This window comes from Sander vitreus, chromosome 5 (assembly GCF_031162955.1).
Source record: "Sander vitreus isolate 19-12246 chromosome 5, sanVit1, whole genome shotgun sequence".
NCBI classification, from domain to species: domain Eukaryota; kingdom Metazoa; phylum Chordata; class Actinopteri; order Perciformes; family Percidae; genus Sander; species Sander vitreus.
Window position 1 is genome coordinate 29242375 of NC_135859.1, and position 20202 is coordinate 29262576.

The 20202-nt window shown below is 37.1% G+C and overlaps 1 protein-coding gene across 1 annotated transcript in view; it reads left to right on the top strand.

Annotated features, from left to right (window-relative positions):
* Nucleotides 1-20202, top strand: part of adamts3 (ADAM metallopeptidase with thrombospondin type 1 motif, 3) — a 158665-nt gene that overhangs the window by 123650 nt on the left and 14813 nt on the right. The window contains exons 17-19 of the mRNA XM_078251404.1: nucleotides 8048-8211; nucleotides 14529-14685; nucleotides 16845-16977. Coding sequence (XP_078107530.1) covers nucleotides 8048-8211; nucleotides 14529-14685; nucleotides 16845-16977 — 454 coding nt within the window. The remainder of the gene's footprint in view (nucleotides 1-8047; nucleotides 8212-14528; nucleotides 14686-16844; nucleotides 16978-20202) is intronic.

The following is a 20202-nucleotide window of genomic DNA, read 5'->3' on the forward strand; positions in this document are numbered from 1 at the left end:
AAAGGACAAATATCACCATCCTCCTCGTGTTTCCCTGACAGACTAATGGGAACATATAAATTCATAGATTATAGGCTTTGCATAATTTATCCCATGTTAACTCTTGGGCTGAGAAAATCAGTCTTCATATTGCTCATTCATTATTTATCAATCTATTAAAGAGAGACTTTGTGATAAATTAGTTCTCTCTTTACTGCAGTTTTTCTGAGAAACAAACTAAAGACTTGTAGAAAATTGAATAAAAACGATTTCATTATATCCATGATGATGATAATGATGATGAAATGACATTTTATGATCCCCTCAATATAAATTACTTTTCAATTCCTGTACAGTATTAGCTCAGTGCCATTGTAATAAATTACCTAGAGAACAATCATCTTTTCCAATAATCAGTCGTAGTGTTCCATTGTCTCCCACTGCTCGTTTCCCATTTCCTACCAATTATCAACATCGGATTTCTTTAACCATCATAACTATGGTTTCCCAAGCTTAACCATTGGTTATTATTTTATAGCTTAACAAAGTTATTATTTCATCAGAAACCATGATTTTCCTAAACCCGAATTAAGTAGTTTTTGTACCGAAACCTAACCAAACCTCAACCATAGCAGTGTCAGATCATGTTTGGATGGAAATTATAAACAATGTATTTTGTATGTTTCATTTCGAGGACTTGTTAGTTTAGCACATATACTGTTACAGGGCTGTGTCTGACCATATCTACAGTATTATATACAGGAAGGACAGTCGGAGAGCGCAGACCTGGGCTAAGGCCATGCCCTATCACAGTGTTAATCCAGTGTGAACTTTCCCAGTCGGGAACTCATTTTTTCGATTATTCCAGCACCACATGAATGCCGCACAAACACCCTACTGTATCTTGCAATGTTAACAAAAGTGAAAAATAATTTATGTATCTGCCTCGTGAGTCGGATAAGCTCTAAAATGTAATGGGTTCTTCCTTGGCCCATACTACACCCTTCCAACAAGTTTCATGAAAATTCCGCCAGTAGTTTTTCGGTAATCCTGCTGACAGACAGACAAACACACCAACAAACAAACAGACAAACTGAACCGAAAGCAAAACCTCTTTGGCGGAGGTAATAATCTTGAGGCTAGGTAGTGTTGGCCAATCAATTTACAGTAATGCGGGTAAATAATGTCTTATTCGATAATTTTGCACTACGGGCCAGAAAACAAGCTGGAAAAAAAAACTGACAAGCATGCAGTCCTGACAAGTTGTAATCGTTAACATGTTAGTAGTTAAAAACATTAGCATTGATTTGGAGTAGAATGTAACACCATTATTAACTCTCCTTTTAGCCCCTGTTTTGTCTTCAAAACAGACTTTAGCTGTTTGATGCTCCACTATGTTCATCAACTAGTCTCTAACTTTGTCTTCAAAGTTGGGTGTTAATTATAATTAATCCAATGTTAGTATAAGATTTACAAAATTTTGAACACAACTTATAAGACATCCAAAGTTAATCTGTAACAAGCCTTGTACAGTTAAGTGATCACATCATCAAGTACAAACATGAAAGTTCAGAAAACACATCAGAAAAATAGACAACAGTTATTTATTCTCTTTATGAAAACAACTATAGGATCCATTTAAGGCTTTGTCAGACGTGTGATTTAAGGCACAAAGGGGTGGCCAATCTTGTTTCTTGTTCTGCGAGTGGCCCGAGGAAAGCAGGACTAGTTCAGCATCCACAAGGTGAAACAGGTCAGCATCAATCTCTTTAGCCAGACGCAGGAGCTCTGTGAGATTAACATTTACATTTAAGTTATTTATACATCACTCCCGTGCTGGGCAATAGTTATAGGAGAGGAGGAGAGAAGTAAAGAAAATAAAAGTCCTACGTAACCTAAAGAATAAAAATAAACTGATGTGTGGAGTAAAACTTTGAGGTAAAAGGATGGTAAAGAAAAAAGAGGATGAATGGCATAGATATTCCAACACATTAAAAACAACGAGCATGATGTGAATTCCTAATATTATAAAACAGTGAAGGAGTTAGTTCATCAAAGAGGAATCATGTTTAATGGTAAAGTAGCCAGGCTGATATTCTTCTGACATCTAAAAAAGAAAGCCTTACAGACATGCTCTCAGGATTAGTCAGTCCTGAATTGTGAATGGTATCTGATTTTGCAGTAAACCAAAAACATGAACACCAAGTCTACATATCAAGTGGCATGAAAAGAAGGTACTCACGTAAAGTACAACTACCTCAAATGTGTACTTAAGTACAGTACTTGAGTAAATGTATTTAGTTACATTCCATCCCAGATAGTAGCATGTTACCTCCTCTAAACACTTGAGATAGCAAAGCATGTGGAGACATTCAAAGCTTGACTGGGCTGCTGTGTAGTTGCAGTTGCTAAGCTATGATTGGACAATTGTGATTCGTGGAGTTTAACAAACCTTTCTTAATAAGCTTTCACAGGCAGAATTATTTTTTCCAGCTCAATCTCCAATCAGACTCAATCACAGACATTCAAGCTAAATTAGTAATGCTAGGGTGGACTAACATGTACTAGTGACACTGATTGTCATTTCATATATGATGAGTAGGATGATTTAAAAAAAGGAACTATATTTACTTATGAGGTGTTTATTTAAGTTATTTTAAACTGCAAATGGGACTAAAACCAGGAATGTTTGTCATTTTTGTCCTTTGTTCAGGCAGATTTATAACCTTAAACTGTGTACTTTCCTATGAAAAAGGTGCATATGAGCCATATAAACAATTTAGAGGGAAAAATCCTCACATTTACTCCTACATTTAAAAAAAAACAGAAAAAACTGCACAGCTGTGTCACACTTAAAACTGCTGTTTTTAATTTAACAATATCCCTCAGTAACCTTTGTTTTCTGTGTAAGCTAAATTTGTAACTTCATTATTAAATTGACTTTCTCTTGTTAATGAAGTCTTTTAAATCCCTCCTAATTAAAACACTTTCAGACCTTTCAGAAACAGCCTCGTCAACTTGTTTGAACAGCTGAGGCATGGCAAGAGGTCGATGCACATTAACTTGAATTCGCAGTATCCCAATAATGTAGCGATTATCATCTCATCAGAAGAGATTCATGCACCTCAGCTACAGCATGCCTGAGAGAGAAAACTGGTCTGTGAGGTCGACTTTAAGGCTTGTGTCATTCTGTATTTTTCCTATTAAATAAAACTATTATAGAAAAGACCAAAATCAAACAATGTATCCAATCCTCATTACTTTCTGACTTTCGTTCTGTGTCTGTGAATTGAGATAAAAATGACTACATTAAGGTCAGGGGAGTTGCGTTGTCACGTCAATAATACGTTTGGTGACGAGGTGGTCACGCTTTATAAAAAAAACTATGTTGACTGTTGGTTGGAAACGGAAAACAGCGGTCTCCAATGTTAAAGTCCAATGTTTTGTGGCCCCATACATCTACTCCTCCTGCCAACATGGACTTTGTCGCTTTATAAAAATGTGATTTTATTTGCCCATTTGCTCCTGTCATAATTTCTCTGACCGCCAAAGGGCTTTGTCACTTGAACATAAACATATGTTTCTTGTTTCTTTAATGTCTCCATTAGCAAGATGTTAGTGATCAGTGGTGGAAAAGTAACTCAGTACATTCACTTAAAAACTGTACTTAGGTACAAATTTGAGGTATTTTGCTTTTCATTTTATGCTACTTTACATTTCTACTCAACTACATGACAGATGCAAATATTGTACATTTTACTCCACTACATTTATCTGACAGCTTCAGTTCCTGCCCGAATCTAGATCGGGTACAACTGGACTAAACTAGATAACTGTATATGAAGAGAGACCCCACGATACAGTGTCATCACAATACTTATTTCATGGTACAATATTATTGCTATTTTAAACATATTGCGATATTCTGTTCTTCCAACTTCAAATTATGTCCCCAAAAGAAAACTTTGTCAACATTTGTTTTGCCTAAAAAGATATATTTCTCAGTTTGACAAAAAAAACCTCAACTGCACCATCCAGTGGACTGAAAAAAACTACTATTCTATTACCAAAACGTTAAATTCTCATGTGCAATTTATATTATAAAAGATCGATACATCAATCAATCAATCAATCAATCAAACTTTATTTATATAAGTGTTTTACAGTTAAAAGCAATGGCGCCTGTGTGTCAATACAGTGTTGCCATGGAAAATATTGCGATTCTATGTCGTATCGATTTTTTTCCCCCATTCTTAATATTAATTATTTAAAACTCACTCCACCTCAAGCACCTACAGCAAAGGCAGGTAGACCTGGCCCATATATACAGGCCAATATATATATATAAATATATATATATATATATATATATATAATACATATATACATATATATATATTTATATATATATACATATATATATATATATATATATGTATACAGCCATGCGAAAAAATTAGGACACCCATGCTAAAGTTGACGTTCAAAGAGGAATAAAAAAATCATCTTTTGGAAATTGATCTTAATGCCTTAATTAAAAAAATTAGGAAAAATCCAACCTTTAAGGACACCAATTTTGTTTGTGAATGAATAATATATCGTAAATAAATAAATGTTCTTCCTTAAAATACAGGGGCCATAATTATACATACCCCTATGTTAAATTCCCATAGAGGCAGGCAGATTTTTATTTTTAAAGGCCAGTTATTTCATGGATCCAGGATACTATGCATCCTGATAAAGTTCCCTTGACCTTTGGAATTAAAATAGCCTCACATCATCACATACCCTTTACCATACCTAGAGATTGGCATGGTTTTATTTCAGTTAGCCTAATAGCTGGTTTGATTTGCATTGAGAGATGATTTTATGGAAAGTACCCCATGCCAATCTCTAGGTATGGTGAAGGGGATGTGATGATGTGGGGCTATTTTAATCTGAAAACTGCTGCCCTGATTAAAAAAACAATGCAACTGATCTCAGCTGGTATTCTGTCTGTAATGGAGTGTAATGGAAATTTCTAAGTGACCCCAAACTTTTGACCGTGTGTGTATATATATATATATATATATATATATATACAGTACAGTATACCTACTATAATATGTTAGACTACACCACTGAGTAAATTATCTATATACTTCTTCCACCACTGTTAATGATTAACCACCATTCCTACAATAAAAGTATAACCATCATTTGCCCAACACACACACATTCACACTCTTTCTGGAGCCAGCTGTCATGGCCTGTGATGGAGCATTCTCCTGAGTTATCATGAAGCTGAAAGGCCCAGAGTGGTCAGCATGAATGTTTGCGGCTACTGCCGAACATAAATTGGCTCTGTGCTTCAGGAGAGAGTTGAGACTGTTCCAGATGAAATGACCTCCATCATCACAAAGCATCAATCACTGAGAAACGTCTGTAAGATGTGGCTGCCCTTTTTTTTGACCAAACCGTGCAGCTGCGGAAGAAAGAAAGAACGAAACTCTCCATTGCAGAAGCAATAGTGGAAAAGTACACAATTACTGTAAATGGGTTTTAAAAAGATTGCATAGAGTGTACATCATCTTGATGAATCTTATGCTTCATAAAAGAAATCTGCCATTTTTTTCCTCAGAATTATTCCTCTGCTGTAGTTTAGTAAACAGTATCCATGCTTTCTGTCACTGTCATTACCTGTAAAATGACATGTGCCTATGGATCAATTTTTAGATTTTTCTGACTTTTGTCTGACAGTTTAGGATTAGCTGCTATACGTAGTTTCTTGCTGTTAAAACTGCATTTCTGTCAAAGTGTCCATATTTCATATATACTGTGGTAGAGCTGACCCACTAAATAATCAGAAGTTATTCATCATGACTTCAAAACTAGACTTTTAATCATTTAGAACCTAAGTTCGAAGGTTTTGCTTCATTGGATAGTCTTGCCTGTCCAAATCCTAGTTTCTGGTGCTCTAGGCTTCACATTTCACTTTGTTCACTGATAACCTGAGAAACAGTACACATCTAGTACTCAATGCAGATGTACAATAAGAAACTGTTAATGGCCCAAATTATTTACAGTTGCAATGCAATTTTATTTTTTCACAATAACCTTCTGTTCCATTATCCTTCTATAGCTTTGTCCGAACTGCTGACATTCAGTGATAAAGTTACGTCTATGGATACGGGGAACAATTGAGTACATTTGTACAATCCACATAAACAGTTTCACAAATGTATTTATGATGCACACATATATTTAATATTTTTAATAAATGTAGTAGAAATTTGGTTTTGGGTTGAGATGGGGGGGTTGTTGAAAATTGGAATTGGAATAAAAAACAACATTGTTAAAAAATAAATAAATGTAGTAGAAATAAATGTAGTAGAAATCCACAAATTTAAATTAATATAAAACATATAAAAACTAGGGCTGTCAAACAATAACATTTTCTTAATCGCAATTAATCGTTGAATTTCTATATTTTGCATTTCAGAACTGTTTTTAAGTACGTATTAACAATGGAAAGCAATTCTTACCAGTGTATCTTTATTGGGAATCAAATGAATGCAAAGAAAATGACTTCATGACTTTAAGATTTGTATTTGTTTATTATATATTTAATCTCTCACACATTTGAAACTAGAGTCAATATTAGGGTTGGGTATTGTAAAGCGGTACTTTTAAAACGGTATCGGTGCCTTAACGGTGCCTGAACCGATACTTTTTAAGAAAGTTACAAAAAAGAAGGGTACTAAACAGTTGGCGACATTAAAGAATGGCTTGTTTATTGCTAAGGTTTATTGCTCAAAATTAAATGTTTAATAATAATAATGTAATCACAATAACAATAACTTATTTCACTAGTAAATAGCTGTTGAATGACAAAAACAACCACCAGATGGGAAAAGGGCATTTAACAACAACTTTGAATGCTGTACATTTTTTCAGTTCATTGAACGCACCGTATGTATCTTTCCGACAACAGCCGCTACAGATTGTTACATCCCGGTGTTGAATCCTCTACAGTGAAATACAGACAAACTTTACACCGTTTAGCGTTAGCTGTCAGCATTGTAACCGTGTTTAATCCAGCTACTAGCTAGCGGTAGGCTAACGTTAGCTGCTGTCGAGTGTAGTGTTAACTAGCGTCACGTGCAGCAATGTTTCTGTTTCCTGCAACGTCTGTTTCAGAGCATCAGAGAGAAGTGCAGACATATCAGTGGCACCGGAATGAGGCACCGAAATCCGCGTTGCTATTCCTGCTGCAGCAGGATGTATTACGAGGAAATACGGCAAAATAGTAGACTGTTAGGCACGACGCAAAGCTGAGTGAAGTGAAAATAAATTAATAAATGGCGGCATGCGATTAATACGATTAAAAAAAATTAACACATTATGCTTGGCCCTTAATCGCATCACGATTAACGCGTTAATGCTGACAGCCCTAATAAAAACATATTTGGATGTAGTTACATTTATATACAAACTGTTGAATATTGAGACTTATCTGACTACACAAGTAAGTAAAATGCACAAAGTTCTAAATTATTAGAATTAGCTTCAGTGAGTTATGTTTGCTCTTGAATTAACCTGTGGGATATCAAATAAAAATACAAGTGACTTGTTACTGCTAAAAGACATAGATGGTTCCTTGTTTTATTCAGGTAGAAGTGTAAGACTTGACCACCAGAGGCAATAATCTGTAGAAGAGACATGAGTTGTCTCAGCATCTTTTAATCATAACTAATTTGCATTTAAATGCATCAGATGTATTTAAAGCAGCCAGCAAACATGTCCATTTTCATTTCAGCTTCTCTGGTCTGAGAAGTTTGATCATATTTGAAGTTTTGGCAGCTTGTTGTGTATAAATTATTGCATGAATCAGACATTGTAATGTTCAGGCATAATCATTCCAAATGAGTGCCAGCAGTAGACTGATTCCATGAATCTTCCATTTGAGAGCACAATTTAAGCTTTTTTTCATCTCACTGAATAATATATTCAGCTTTTCAAACTTTTGTAATTGGTAGACTAAAGCCTTTTTTTTCTCAGTGGCTCATAACCAAATGACTGATTACAGCAATCAAGAACCAGGCAACAGGGCATTACATCCTCAACGGGAAAGGAGAGGCGGTCCAGTCTAGAAGCTTTATCGACTTGGGCGCGGAGTGGCACTACATCATCGAGGACGACGTGGAGACGCTGCACACTGACGGACCTCTTCATGACCCCGTGGTGGTTCTGGTAATAATACCTTCTTCTCTATCAAAGCTTATAAGCTTATATTTTAATTAATTCATCGAAAGCTTATTTGCTTGACAATGAGCACTGTATAAAAGGAGTAGGTCAGCCATCCAGTTCAAACCCCCCCAACTCTAATTATTCTCATTAGTTTTATATCACTAAATCTTAATTAATGGAACTCATTAATCAATAAATGAATTGCAATTATTGCAATTAATATATTTTTTTTAAGTATTAAAGATTCTGAATGTGTCTGTTTGAGACCTAAAACTTGCCAGGCCACAAAGACAAGGCAATATTTTTTTTTCTACCAGAGGATATCAGGCTGCAATCACACTCCTGCTTTGATCACAACTACACACCTGTAAAGAAAGAAATATAAACTCCTTGCAGTTACTTAAAATTGCCTCTGTGATAGTTCCAGCCAGGGTGCGATTTTCCGGGGGGGGTGCGTAGTATTTCTCTCTTTCTGGTCCATATATCCCTGCCTCTGTTGAATTATTTTGATCCCCGGTGGAGACAAATATGTACCATTAAATGTCTGTCAATTAGTTTTTCTCTTTTGTTTAAGAGGGCACCATTATATGCCTGTTTTGTCTTGAATCGTGAACGTTCAGCTTGAATTCAAAGCTGTAATTAATTGACTTGCTGAAAAAGTTTCTGTTGCCTGAGTGATTGACTCGGTTCAGCTCTAGGAAAACTAATCTAGCACCACATCGCTCATGCCAAAATGATTTTCTATGTCAAGTCAAATCAAGTCAATTTTATTATAGTCCAATATCACAAACCACAAATTTGCCTCAGAGGGCTTTGCCTTGTAAGGCATACAACACCTTCTGTCCTTCGACTCTCACATGGGATAAGGAAAAACAGACAGATGTGCAATTGAGTCGTGTGTACAGAACAGACCAGCATAATGAAATTACAAACAATCCATATGACAAAATGATACGTAGAAAGAGATGTTGTTTCCCAGTATTAAAGGGCCAAGATCACAGACGACTAATTTGAAAAGAAATCCACATAATTGGAGCACTTTTGACCTTGTCTACAGCAGTTTCAGGGAAGAGAAAGAAAATGCGGGCCCCTGGTTAGCTCACCTGGTAGAGCGGGCACCCATATATAGAGTTTTACTGACCTATCCAAATAAAGTAAAAAAAAAAATAAAATACTGATGCAGCATAATTATGACAAAACAGAAAACCTTCGTCTTCCTTCATATCTTTACTCTTTAACTCATCGCTGTTTTCGAGAAGAGGCTCTTTCTGAAACCGTCCAGTCAAGTCTGAATAAAGCCATGATATTACATTTACATAATGGAACCACGTCTGAATGACAAAAAAAAGCACTTTAACAGATGGATAAAGCCATGTTCAATGTCTAAAAAGGGCTCTACTAACTAACTTAACTAGTCAGTGAAATGGAGCTAATGACAAGAAGACCTAGATTTGTTTCCAGTGAGATATTATTGAGTGTATATAGTGACTTTGCTGTTGTAGACATTAGGGTACTGTTGCTAGTCTAGAAACAACATTTAGTTAGATTTAAATATAAATAAATTCAAATTCTGTTCTGTTATGTATTGTTTATTTTAAATAATACATTTTTTAAAGCAATTATTTAGAAATGCAAAAGAACCAATAAGAATATTGATAAAGAACCTAACCGATAAGGAGCATCGATAAGAGTAGTAGTATCGATAAAATCCTAACGATACCTGTCCCTAGATATGGGCTACTAAACCAGTTGTAAAAATCAGTTTCCCCTACAGCATTCAAACTATCAACTTACTGTATCAAAGTTCTCCCTAGAGTAAAAATCTTAATAAAACCATAGCCAGCAGCAGACAACCACAAAAATCAAAACATCATATAGTCAATTTACACCGTGGCACTTATAAGTGTAGAATAAGAACTAATCTTTTTTTCTTCTCTAATGAAATGATGTCGGCCTTTAAGTGGAATGGTTTCAAAAGTTTTCTTTCAGTTGTGCTACAGAAGTAATTAAATGATACAGGTGGATAGCTGACAAGAAGAACTTTGATAAGATTATGAATTTGTTTTTGTCGTGTTTCTCTTTAATGATCTGTCTGATGCGTTGTGTTGGATGTTGATTAATTTCTTTAATACATTTACATTTTAATTAAGGTTATTTTGAGCCAACAGGCTTTCACTCAAACACACATTATTGTTTTTTTCCCCACAGGACATCAGCTCTAATTTCTTAAATGTCACATCTGTAGGATTTTTATAAATTGCCATTCATATTCATATTATGACAGGGAAATAAGTACAAACATTTTGTTTCAAACATACTGAGGAGAACAGCAGATCTGACAGACAGACAGGAAAATAGTTTTTTTTTTTCAATGGAAAGGGCGATCTTGTGGTTTCAGAAAAAAAAAAAGCTTTTGTATATGAGTTTTGTGCTTGTTTGATGAATCAATCAGATAATTATTCATATTTAATTTAGTAGCAAGTGGAGGATACAAATAGATTACATTGTTACGGCACGACGCAGATCTGTTTAGAAAATGAGATCAAATGTTATTTTCATGAGGCTTTCCTAATTCTTCGTTCATACGTGATGTAACTCAATCATCATCATTGGTATTTAGTAAGTCATCTCAATTGTTGAATGTGAGATTCCATTACACACAACCTGTTAATTTCTGCTTTCATTTCCCTGATGGATTAATAATGATCAGCCATTAAATTATGTCATGTTTTTTTTAGTAAATGTTGTAGGAAGAAGTCATAGAACATGATTTCATGTCATGGGAAGTTCACTTCATATAATAATCAAATCAATAGATCAATGACTTGTAATATTTCGGGAAAGCCCTAGATATTGAACAACAACCCAGATAAGATTTCCTGCTAAAGTCTTATCTAATTTACAAACATAAACACATTTTCTTCTGCAGTTTTCTGAATGAGCGACCGCACAAAAATTCACCTGGGAAAAGTTCACTTTGTATGTCAGTTTATAGCAGGGTTGTGCAAGTTCACATTTTTCAAGAGCTAGCTCATAGTTCAGTTCACACACAGATTAAAATAAACCAGTTCACGTTCATTTCTTCCTTCTTTTTTTTAAATGAGCTGCTCCGGGCTATTCTTTTTTTGTAGAACCTCCTCCCATTCCGTTCCCAGCCACCCATGAATGCCACTCCCCACTTCCAAAACTAAATTAATTACGGAATCTGTACTGATTTGTTCATAAAACTCCTTCAAATGTTCATGTGAACTGGCTTCAGCCGCACCGGTAGCTGCGTTGTCTGGATTGCCAGTTGCACTAGCCATTCACGTTCATTAGTTGCAAACGGATACGTTCAGTTCACCGTTCACCAAAAACATGAGCACTTTGGCACATTCACGCACAACGCTGGTTTACAGGGTAGTTAGCAAGTCGGTTGTAACACAAAAAAACTGCTTAAAAATGTTCCGGCAATGCCATTTCAGTCAGTTTAAAATACTGTTGTAGTCTTAACTCCATTTGTTACCTCAGCATTCTTGATTCAGTCACATACAGAGTTCCGTACTTTAACCTTAAAGGGAAAACAAAATGTTATTTTAGATCTTCAAAGCTACAAACATGTTTTAACAGTCTGGGTAGACAGGGTGCATCTGTGCTGCTGGATGGTAAAAAAAAAAATTATGTCATGACTTTTCCCTTAGGGTTTGTGTTGGGGACACTGTGTGACCGAATCTCTAAGTTCTGTACAGCTAATTTGTTTAATATTCGTGATCATCACATGTGCATATAAACAATTTTTTAAAACATGAAAGTTGATCAAGTGAAGCTCGATGGTGTTTTAAGCCCCCAACATCTCCTTCCAGGCAGCGCTGCGACCGTTGACTTCAAGGCACCTAACCCTAACCTTAACCATAACCATAACCATAACCATTGCCTAATCCTAGTGCCTTCCAGGCAGCGCTGCCTGGAAGGAGACGTTGGGGGCTTAAAACACCGATAAACACAAGTGAAGTCGAGCTAAACTAGCTTGAGACTATCTTTGTCGTTATTTTTCAAGCTGCTATCAATCATCTCATCAATATGCATTTAAATGTCCCTCTCATTTCAAATACTTGTTATGAACTGTAATGTACTGTTGTATAAACTGTGTAACTGAAGTGTCATGGATTGGAAGGATCCGGACCCTGGAATAAACACACTCCTGGAAAATAAAACTCAGTCAATAGACAATTTAATTCATTTAGAACACAAAGAGATGACAGGGAGTTCCTGTACAAACAACAGGGATTAATGATTGTTCGTTAGGTACGCATATTCACAGCTCAATGGTTCTTTTGTTCAGTTGTTTCTTTTAATAAAAAAAAACATATATATATAAAAAACTATTATTGGCTGTTAAAAGGGATGATGAAATGTGATATCCGCTGGAGGCTCAGTGTGTTTTCAGCGCTGACTTTGATCTCACTTCATGGCTAGAGCTCACAGATTATGCCATGAATTATTTGATTATATGTATTAAATATGAAAAGTATACAGTCTACATACTGCTTTCTGTTTTTCACGCCTACACTGACAGTTATGCAGTTGAAGTAATCTCTGTGTGTTACAGTTTTTCTTGATTGCTTTGACCTGCTTAAAGAAACTGGGATCCACTCAGTTTTCATCATCACTGTCTCAGCAGAGCAGAAGACACCTCTTGCAAATGTGTTGACCCTTTCTCATTGGATTGACACATTTTCCCTACCCTTTTGCAGAACAGTTAACACGGATGTCATTCAGGCAGTCTAAACTCCATTGTTTTAGCTTTGGTAACCAAACAGAAGCTATCTGTTCCTAACTATTAGAAACTACCTACATCCTTATGAAATCACTGAAGCGCCTGTTTGACACTCCTTCACACAAATCTTCAATTAGCAATCAGTCTGCAGGCCTTAAAGGTGCAGCGTCTGTGTTGTTCTTTGCCAACATGGATTGAAGAGGTCAAAGGCAGATGAGTGTGAGAGGAAGCGGTAGAGGAGTCCGAGTGCGAGGTGGAGGTATAGTTGGAAGGGCTCAGGTTTCTGAAGAAATTCGGGCAGCTGTTATTGATCACATTATCAATCATGGCCATGTGGCCCCATCATCAAGACAGAAGAGACTGAGTATCAATAGTGGCTATTTCTTATACTCTACAGTAATAGATGTTTATACTTTACTGTAATAGATTTTATTTTTATTTTCTTAATTCCTTATACTCTAATAGATTTTATTTTGGTTTACATGTATTTTGTATAATATTTACAGTATTTCAGTTTTCAGCCACAGTTTGAAAATAAGAATCAGTGGAATCAATTTTTTTTGCATCAAAGCATTTCTGATTCTGGATCCAATTCTTTGCAAGAAGGAAAATTTGACAACAAATGTCACTGGCATGAAAGCTACGTACAGTAATAGGCTACAATGACAAGCAATGGTGCACTGATTCACACTGAGTTCTGTATTTAGTATGTTGTTGTCCACTGTGTAATGGTTGATAGGAAGAGCTCATACACTTGTTTGCAAGTTGTGTCGTTTGAAGGCAAAATTAGCTTTTGTTGCATATTTTACATGTTTTGGCACGGTTAGAGCCTTTTGCAAACAAAATTTATAATTTTGACCATGAGTGCCACTGTTTTGGCCTGTGTGTTAACTGTTTTGAAAAATGTGGAGTTTGAGTTGACTGCTGTGTCAAAGCAATCAAGAAAAACTGTAATCCCTCAAACCTACCCACACCAACACCAGTTTTCAAGTCTCTACGTTTCTGTACTCCTGCAGGGTATTCTGCCAGAAGTTTTCATTTAGAATTGAGAGAGAATATGTTTCTGTAGTCAATGCCCTAGGGGGTTCAGTCTTATTTTGTCCATGAACGCTCCTATTGTCCGTTAATTCCCTGCCCTGTCTTCAGCCAATTACCCTTAACGCCATGTAATAGTTGTCACTGAGACTTGAGTCTTAGAGAAAGTCCCACACACTGACCATTACGCAAGCAATAATTTATTTATAAAAATACCGAAACGTATTTTTATAAATAAATTATTGCTTGCGTAATGGTCAATGTGCGTGACTTTCTCTAAGCTTCTGATCTGCTACTTTTGATCATATCCTACGCACCTGCCCGACAAAAGAGGTGTGCAAAAAAGCTTTCCTACGTTGCACTGAGACTTGAATCGAAAATTTGGACAATGCAAATAATGTAAAATGCAATTTTTCTTCTGTCTCTTGAACTTCAATGTCATGCATTTATTTGCAGAAATTTGCACTTTGTAAATGCGCATCTGCATTGAGGATGCTATAAAGGTGTTTCTTTCTTCTCGTTTTTGCAGATTATACCCAAAGACAATGAAACGCGGTCTACTTTGATGTACAAGTACATCATCCATGAAGATTCAGTGCCTGTCAACAACAACAATGTGATCCAGGAGGACACGTATGAGTGGGCTCTGAAGAGCTGGTCTCCATGTTCTAAGCCTTGTGCCGGAGGTAATGGAAAAATTACCATCACATTAAAAAATAATAGAGGAATACAATTTATGTTTACAACAGTTGTTATTCAAGAAGAGATATACATTATATGATAAGTAAGACATCAATAAATCTGAGAAGACCAACTTTAATGATGAGCCACAAAAACTATATTATGCAATACAGGAATAGGATGTATATAGCAAAAATCCATGAAATGCATATGTAAATATAATGTGAATGGAATATTTTAAGTGTTTTTGAGCCGTACAATATATGTCCACTTTCTCACCTGGTTCTTCCAGGTCCCTCTCTTTATCCACTCTCTCTCCATCCTGCTCGCTCTCTCCATCCTGCTCTCTCCCTCTATCCCCCTCCCTCCGTCATATCACTGACAATCACATACAAAACATTTTGTAATCAACTAGAAAATAATCTTCAAATAAAAGAGAAAACAAAACACAGTAGTCCTACTATATATATGTCTTTTAGGCTACCTAGCCATTTTCTCACCTTGTTCATATTGCTCTCTGCCCTTCTCCCTCTCTATTCTCCTCACTCCTTTGTGCTGTCAACCAGAAGGCAAATGTAATCGACTATTCATCTATTTATAACCTATGTGAATATGGGGTTGCTGTTCAGTGCAGTGGGATAATGTTAAAGGCTTATCTTATACTTTATCACCTGAACCTGGCTATTTTCTTTAAAAAAAAAGAAAAGAAATGTATATCCATCTATGGGGAAACAGACTGTGAGTCAGGGTTTGTTGTTCCAGTGTTTCAGTTCTGATATGAATGAGTCTGATGATCCGTCAGGTCGAATTATTTATTTTTCATTTGCATTGACAGTTAAAAATAAGAGTGTCTGGCAGGGAGGTGACTGCAGCGGCAGCGCTAGGCTATTTTTAGCGGTGCTCAAGCTGTTACGGCAGGCTATTAATAGCACACTTTAAAAACTCGTTGTAGGCTACTCCTAAGCTACGTTTGCCTACAGTTAGCAATTTTGTCTAACGTTGCACAACAAAATTGGACTCTGTGGTGAATAAGCTACGCTAATTCAGATATGATTGCCATCATTAGTGATCAGGGAATCACCGATTGGTTCCACAAATACTACACCTGTAGCCTACTTAACGTGTTCATTCGATTAGATTTAGATTTTTCACTCCATTAGACATACCTTTTCAGTGGTTGAAAGTAGCCATACTCTGACGACTGTTCCCCAAAGTTATCTGCGCAGACTGAACAGTAGGCTGACTGAGGTGCCCTTGTTCAGGGAATCACAGTTAGGCTGACTTTGGGCTACAACTGAGCTGAGCCTGTCGTCATTTATCCTATTCCATCACTAAAATGAGGTTTGCAAAAGTAATAATGTTTGAGCAATAAACGATTTCACAAAATCACTCACAATGATAAGGACTTTATTTTTCAGGGGTGCTGAGATGATTTTCAGGGGTGATTCAGCCCCTGAAGCACCCCTTCATAATTAATAATCAATTAATTATTGATTATTAATCAATAATGTGATTAATCAGAGTAATCAACATTACTCTGATTACTTACTTCACAGTAATGTTGTACTCTAGGTAGTCTCGCTTTGCCAGACCGTCCTCCACAGCACTGCGAAGGAGGGTCTGGCAAGTCCACACAGCATTCTGGGATGGGAAAAAACTTGCTCTGGTTTATTGGCATTTCTTTATACCAATCACATCGTCATGGGCGGCGCTAAGCACCAGGAAAAGCCACGGTGCCTCTGCAAAATAGCCTCGGGAAGGAACTTGTTTTGGTGGAACGTGTACATTTAAAAGTTGTTTTAGTCGTGCAACAGAAAACTCAGATTGGACAGATAGTCTGGCTAGCTGTCTGGATTTACCCTGCAGAGATCTGAGGAGCAGTTAACCATAGTCCTCAGAAACAGACCAGAGTCAAAAATTCCAACACAAACAAAACGGAAGGTAACGGACATCCGGCCGAAAAGAGTGAAATCCGGCGGGATTTCCGACGGCAACAGAGCAATCCCGGAAGTGGAACGTCCTGGATGTAGACTACACTCTAGGATGCAAATAAAATGGATGAGAACGCCTTTCTTTGAACTTCTCACAGAATGGAATGTAACAATATTCACAACAATTATACAAAGTATTTTTCTTACTAAAAAAGTCTTCAATTCTTTTGCAGGGTTTCAGTACACCAAGTATGGATGTCGAAAGAAAGGAGACACCAAGATGGTCCATCGAGGCTACTGTGACGCCAGCAAGAAGCCAAAGCCCATCCGCAGAATGTGTAACCTTCAGGATTGCACACAGCCTCAGTGAGTACAGATTTTTCACAGGAAAACATACTAGGCTGTTTTTGAAAGTGCTGATTAGATTCAAACTGGGACTTAGCTGCAGTCTATTAAGATAAAAAATGTCTTTTCAGCATGAATGTTGAATCAGTTGAATTCGAATTAGCTTCTCTTTAGCTGTAGTCTGTGTGGTAAAGTGGGAATGGAGAGAAAATAAGCACTTAAAACCCCAAAATCTGTTCTGTTTCATCTAGATGTGTGATTTCCCTTCCATCTTTTTTTTCTTTTTCTTTTTCGATTTGTCCAGGCACTTAATGTTTTGGCTCAAAACCTTTGAGTTGTAGAAGCAATTTATTTTCCCCTTACAGCAGTCCTGTTTTATTTAACACTAGAACAGTCATGACGGTCATTTTGACTGTTTATATGTGCAATAACTTTGCTGAATAAAAAAATACAATCCTGCTGGTACCTGAATTTCCCTAAAAGAGTCTATATTTTCATTTAAAATTGTTTTTATACACAAAAGGCATTTAAAATACAATCACTTTTACATATTTTGGCCATACACAGTCATATTGACCGCTCGGATTTTCGCGGTATTGTTTTTAAACTTTCATGCGGTTGAAGATGTACATTGGTTGCTTAGTAAGTATCGTCTCTGTCAGAGAAACGTCACAAGTGGTCTCAAGTAACAAGTGAGGGCATCACCGATGGGCCGAAGGCAAAGCCAGAGTCGGTAACGTAGGCTACTACAATAAATATGGCGTGGGTGGACTCTGTTCTGAATCAGAAGGCAAGCGCCAAGTACTTGCTCTGTAAAAGGCGCGGTACACGTAGATGGCCGGTTTCTGTCTACGTGTTCATATAACTTTATACAGCCACGAACTGGCTGGAATCATTGCACACATCCTCTCCAAGGAGTGCACCAGCAGTAAAATTGCCCAGAGGAAGTTCATGCAGCAACTGGCACTCTGTAGCAGCTACACTTGAAACAGTAGCAGGGATGTGAAAGTTTAAAAAAAAGAAGTAAAATCAGAGGACATGAATGTGTTGGCTGAGGTCATGGAGTCTAAAGTCAGGGCCATGACAGAAAAGGCCTGCAGGTGAAAGAAATGGCTGCATAAGCTGATTAATGGTGGAAGCTGTAAAATGCCAAGACATCTTAAAAAAACGCAACTAATATCATCAATATTGAGGCATGAGACAGCGGCTTCTTCAGTTAATCAGCTAATTTATTCACAGTGAAGACTTCAAATAGTAAGCTAATGTTTACCTGCCGGCTGTTTGGTAGAATTTTAAACCAAAGATAAGAGAGAGACGTGAGATCCTAAGCTGCTGTGATCTGACGTTGGATGTTAATTTCACTCTCTGCTGTTCTGTTTTTGTTTTTCTCTCTTAAGTTGTGATTAACTTAACTTCTTGAACTGAACAATAAAGGCAAATATCTCAGGGGTAGGACTCTTTTTGTGTTTCAGCCTGTTTTTTTTTTTTGTTTTTTTTTGGGAGACTGAAGAAGTGTTATATAAAAACAACCATGCCTCGTTATGGACAAACTTAACTTTATCGTATTATGTGCATGAGACTTTCCCGCACAGAAAGAAGTTATCATTACATCATGCTTTTTTAATCCTCCGTGTCCTCCTTGGCTACTAGCAACTGTGTGGAGGAGGAGAAAGGGAGGGGGGGGAGGCATATTGGACGCACCAAACTGTTTAGTTGTCATTACTTAGAATTCCTCATGGGGGCAGCAGAAAGGCACTATAGCTTTACATTTTAAGGTACAGTCAGGTCCATAAATATTGGGACATTGACACAATTCTAATCTTTTTGGCTCTATACACCACCACAATGGAGTTGAAATGAAACGAACAAGATGTGCTTTAACTGCAGACTTTCAGCTTTAATTTGAGGGTATTTACATCCAAATCAGGTGAACGGTGTAGGAATTACAACAGTTTGTATATGTGCCTCCCACTTTTTAAGGGACCAAAAGTAATGGGACAATTGGCTGCTCAGCTGTTCCATGGCCAGGTGTGTGTTATTCCCTCCTTATCCCATTTACAAAGGAGGAGATAAAAGGTCCAGAGTTCATTTCAAGTGTGCTATTTGCATTTGGAATCTGTTGCTGTCAACTCTCAATATGAGATTCAAAGAGCTGTCACTATCAGTGAAGCAAGCCATCATTAGGCTGAAAAATCTAAACAAACCCATCAGAGAGATAGCAAAAACATTAGGTGTGGCCAAATCAACTGTTTGGAACATTCTTAAAAAAGAACGCACCGGTGAGCTCAGCAACACCAAAAGACCCGGAAGACCACGGAAAACAACTGTGGTGGATGACCGAAGAATACTTTCCCTGGTGAAGAAAACACCCTTCACAACAGTTGGCCAGATCAAGAACACTCTCCAGGAGGTAGGTGTATGTGTGTCAAAGTCAACAATCAAGAGAAGACTTCACCAGAGTGAATACAGAGGGTTCACTACAAGATGTAAACCATTGGTGAGCCTCAAAAACAGGAAGGCCAGATTAGAGTTTGCCAAACAACATCTAAAAAAGCCTTCACATTTCTGGAACAACATCCTATGGACAGATGAGACAAAGATCAACTTGTACCAGAGTGATGGGAAGAGAAGAGTATGGAGAAGGAAAGGAACTGCTCATGATCCAAAGCATACCACCTCATCAGTGAAGTATGGTGGTGGTAGTGTCATGGCGTGGGCATGTATGGCTGCCAATGGAACTGGTTCTCTTGTATTTATTGATGATGTGACTGCTGACAAAAGCAGCAGGATGAATTCTGAAGTGTTTCGGGCAATATTATCTGCTCATATTCAGCCAAATGCTTCAGAACTCATTGGACGGTGCTTCACATTGCAGATGGACAATGACCCGAAGCATACTGCGAAAGCAACCAAAGAGTTTTTTAAGAGAAAGAAGTGGAATGTTATGCAATGGCCAAGTCAATCACCTGACCTGAATCCGATTGAGCATGCATTTCACTTGCTGGAGACAAAACTGAAGGGAAAATGCCCCAAGAACAAGCAGGAACTGAAGACAGTTGCAGTAGAGGCCTGGCAGAGCATCACCAGGGATGAAACACAGCGTCTGGTGATGTCTATGCGTTCCAGACTTCAGGCTGTAATTGATTGCAAAGGATTTGCAACCAAGTATTAAAAAGTGAAAGTTTGATTTATGATTGTTAATCTGTCCCATTACTTTTGGTCCCTTAAAAAGTGGGAGGCACATAT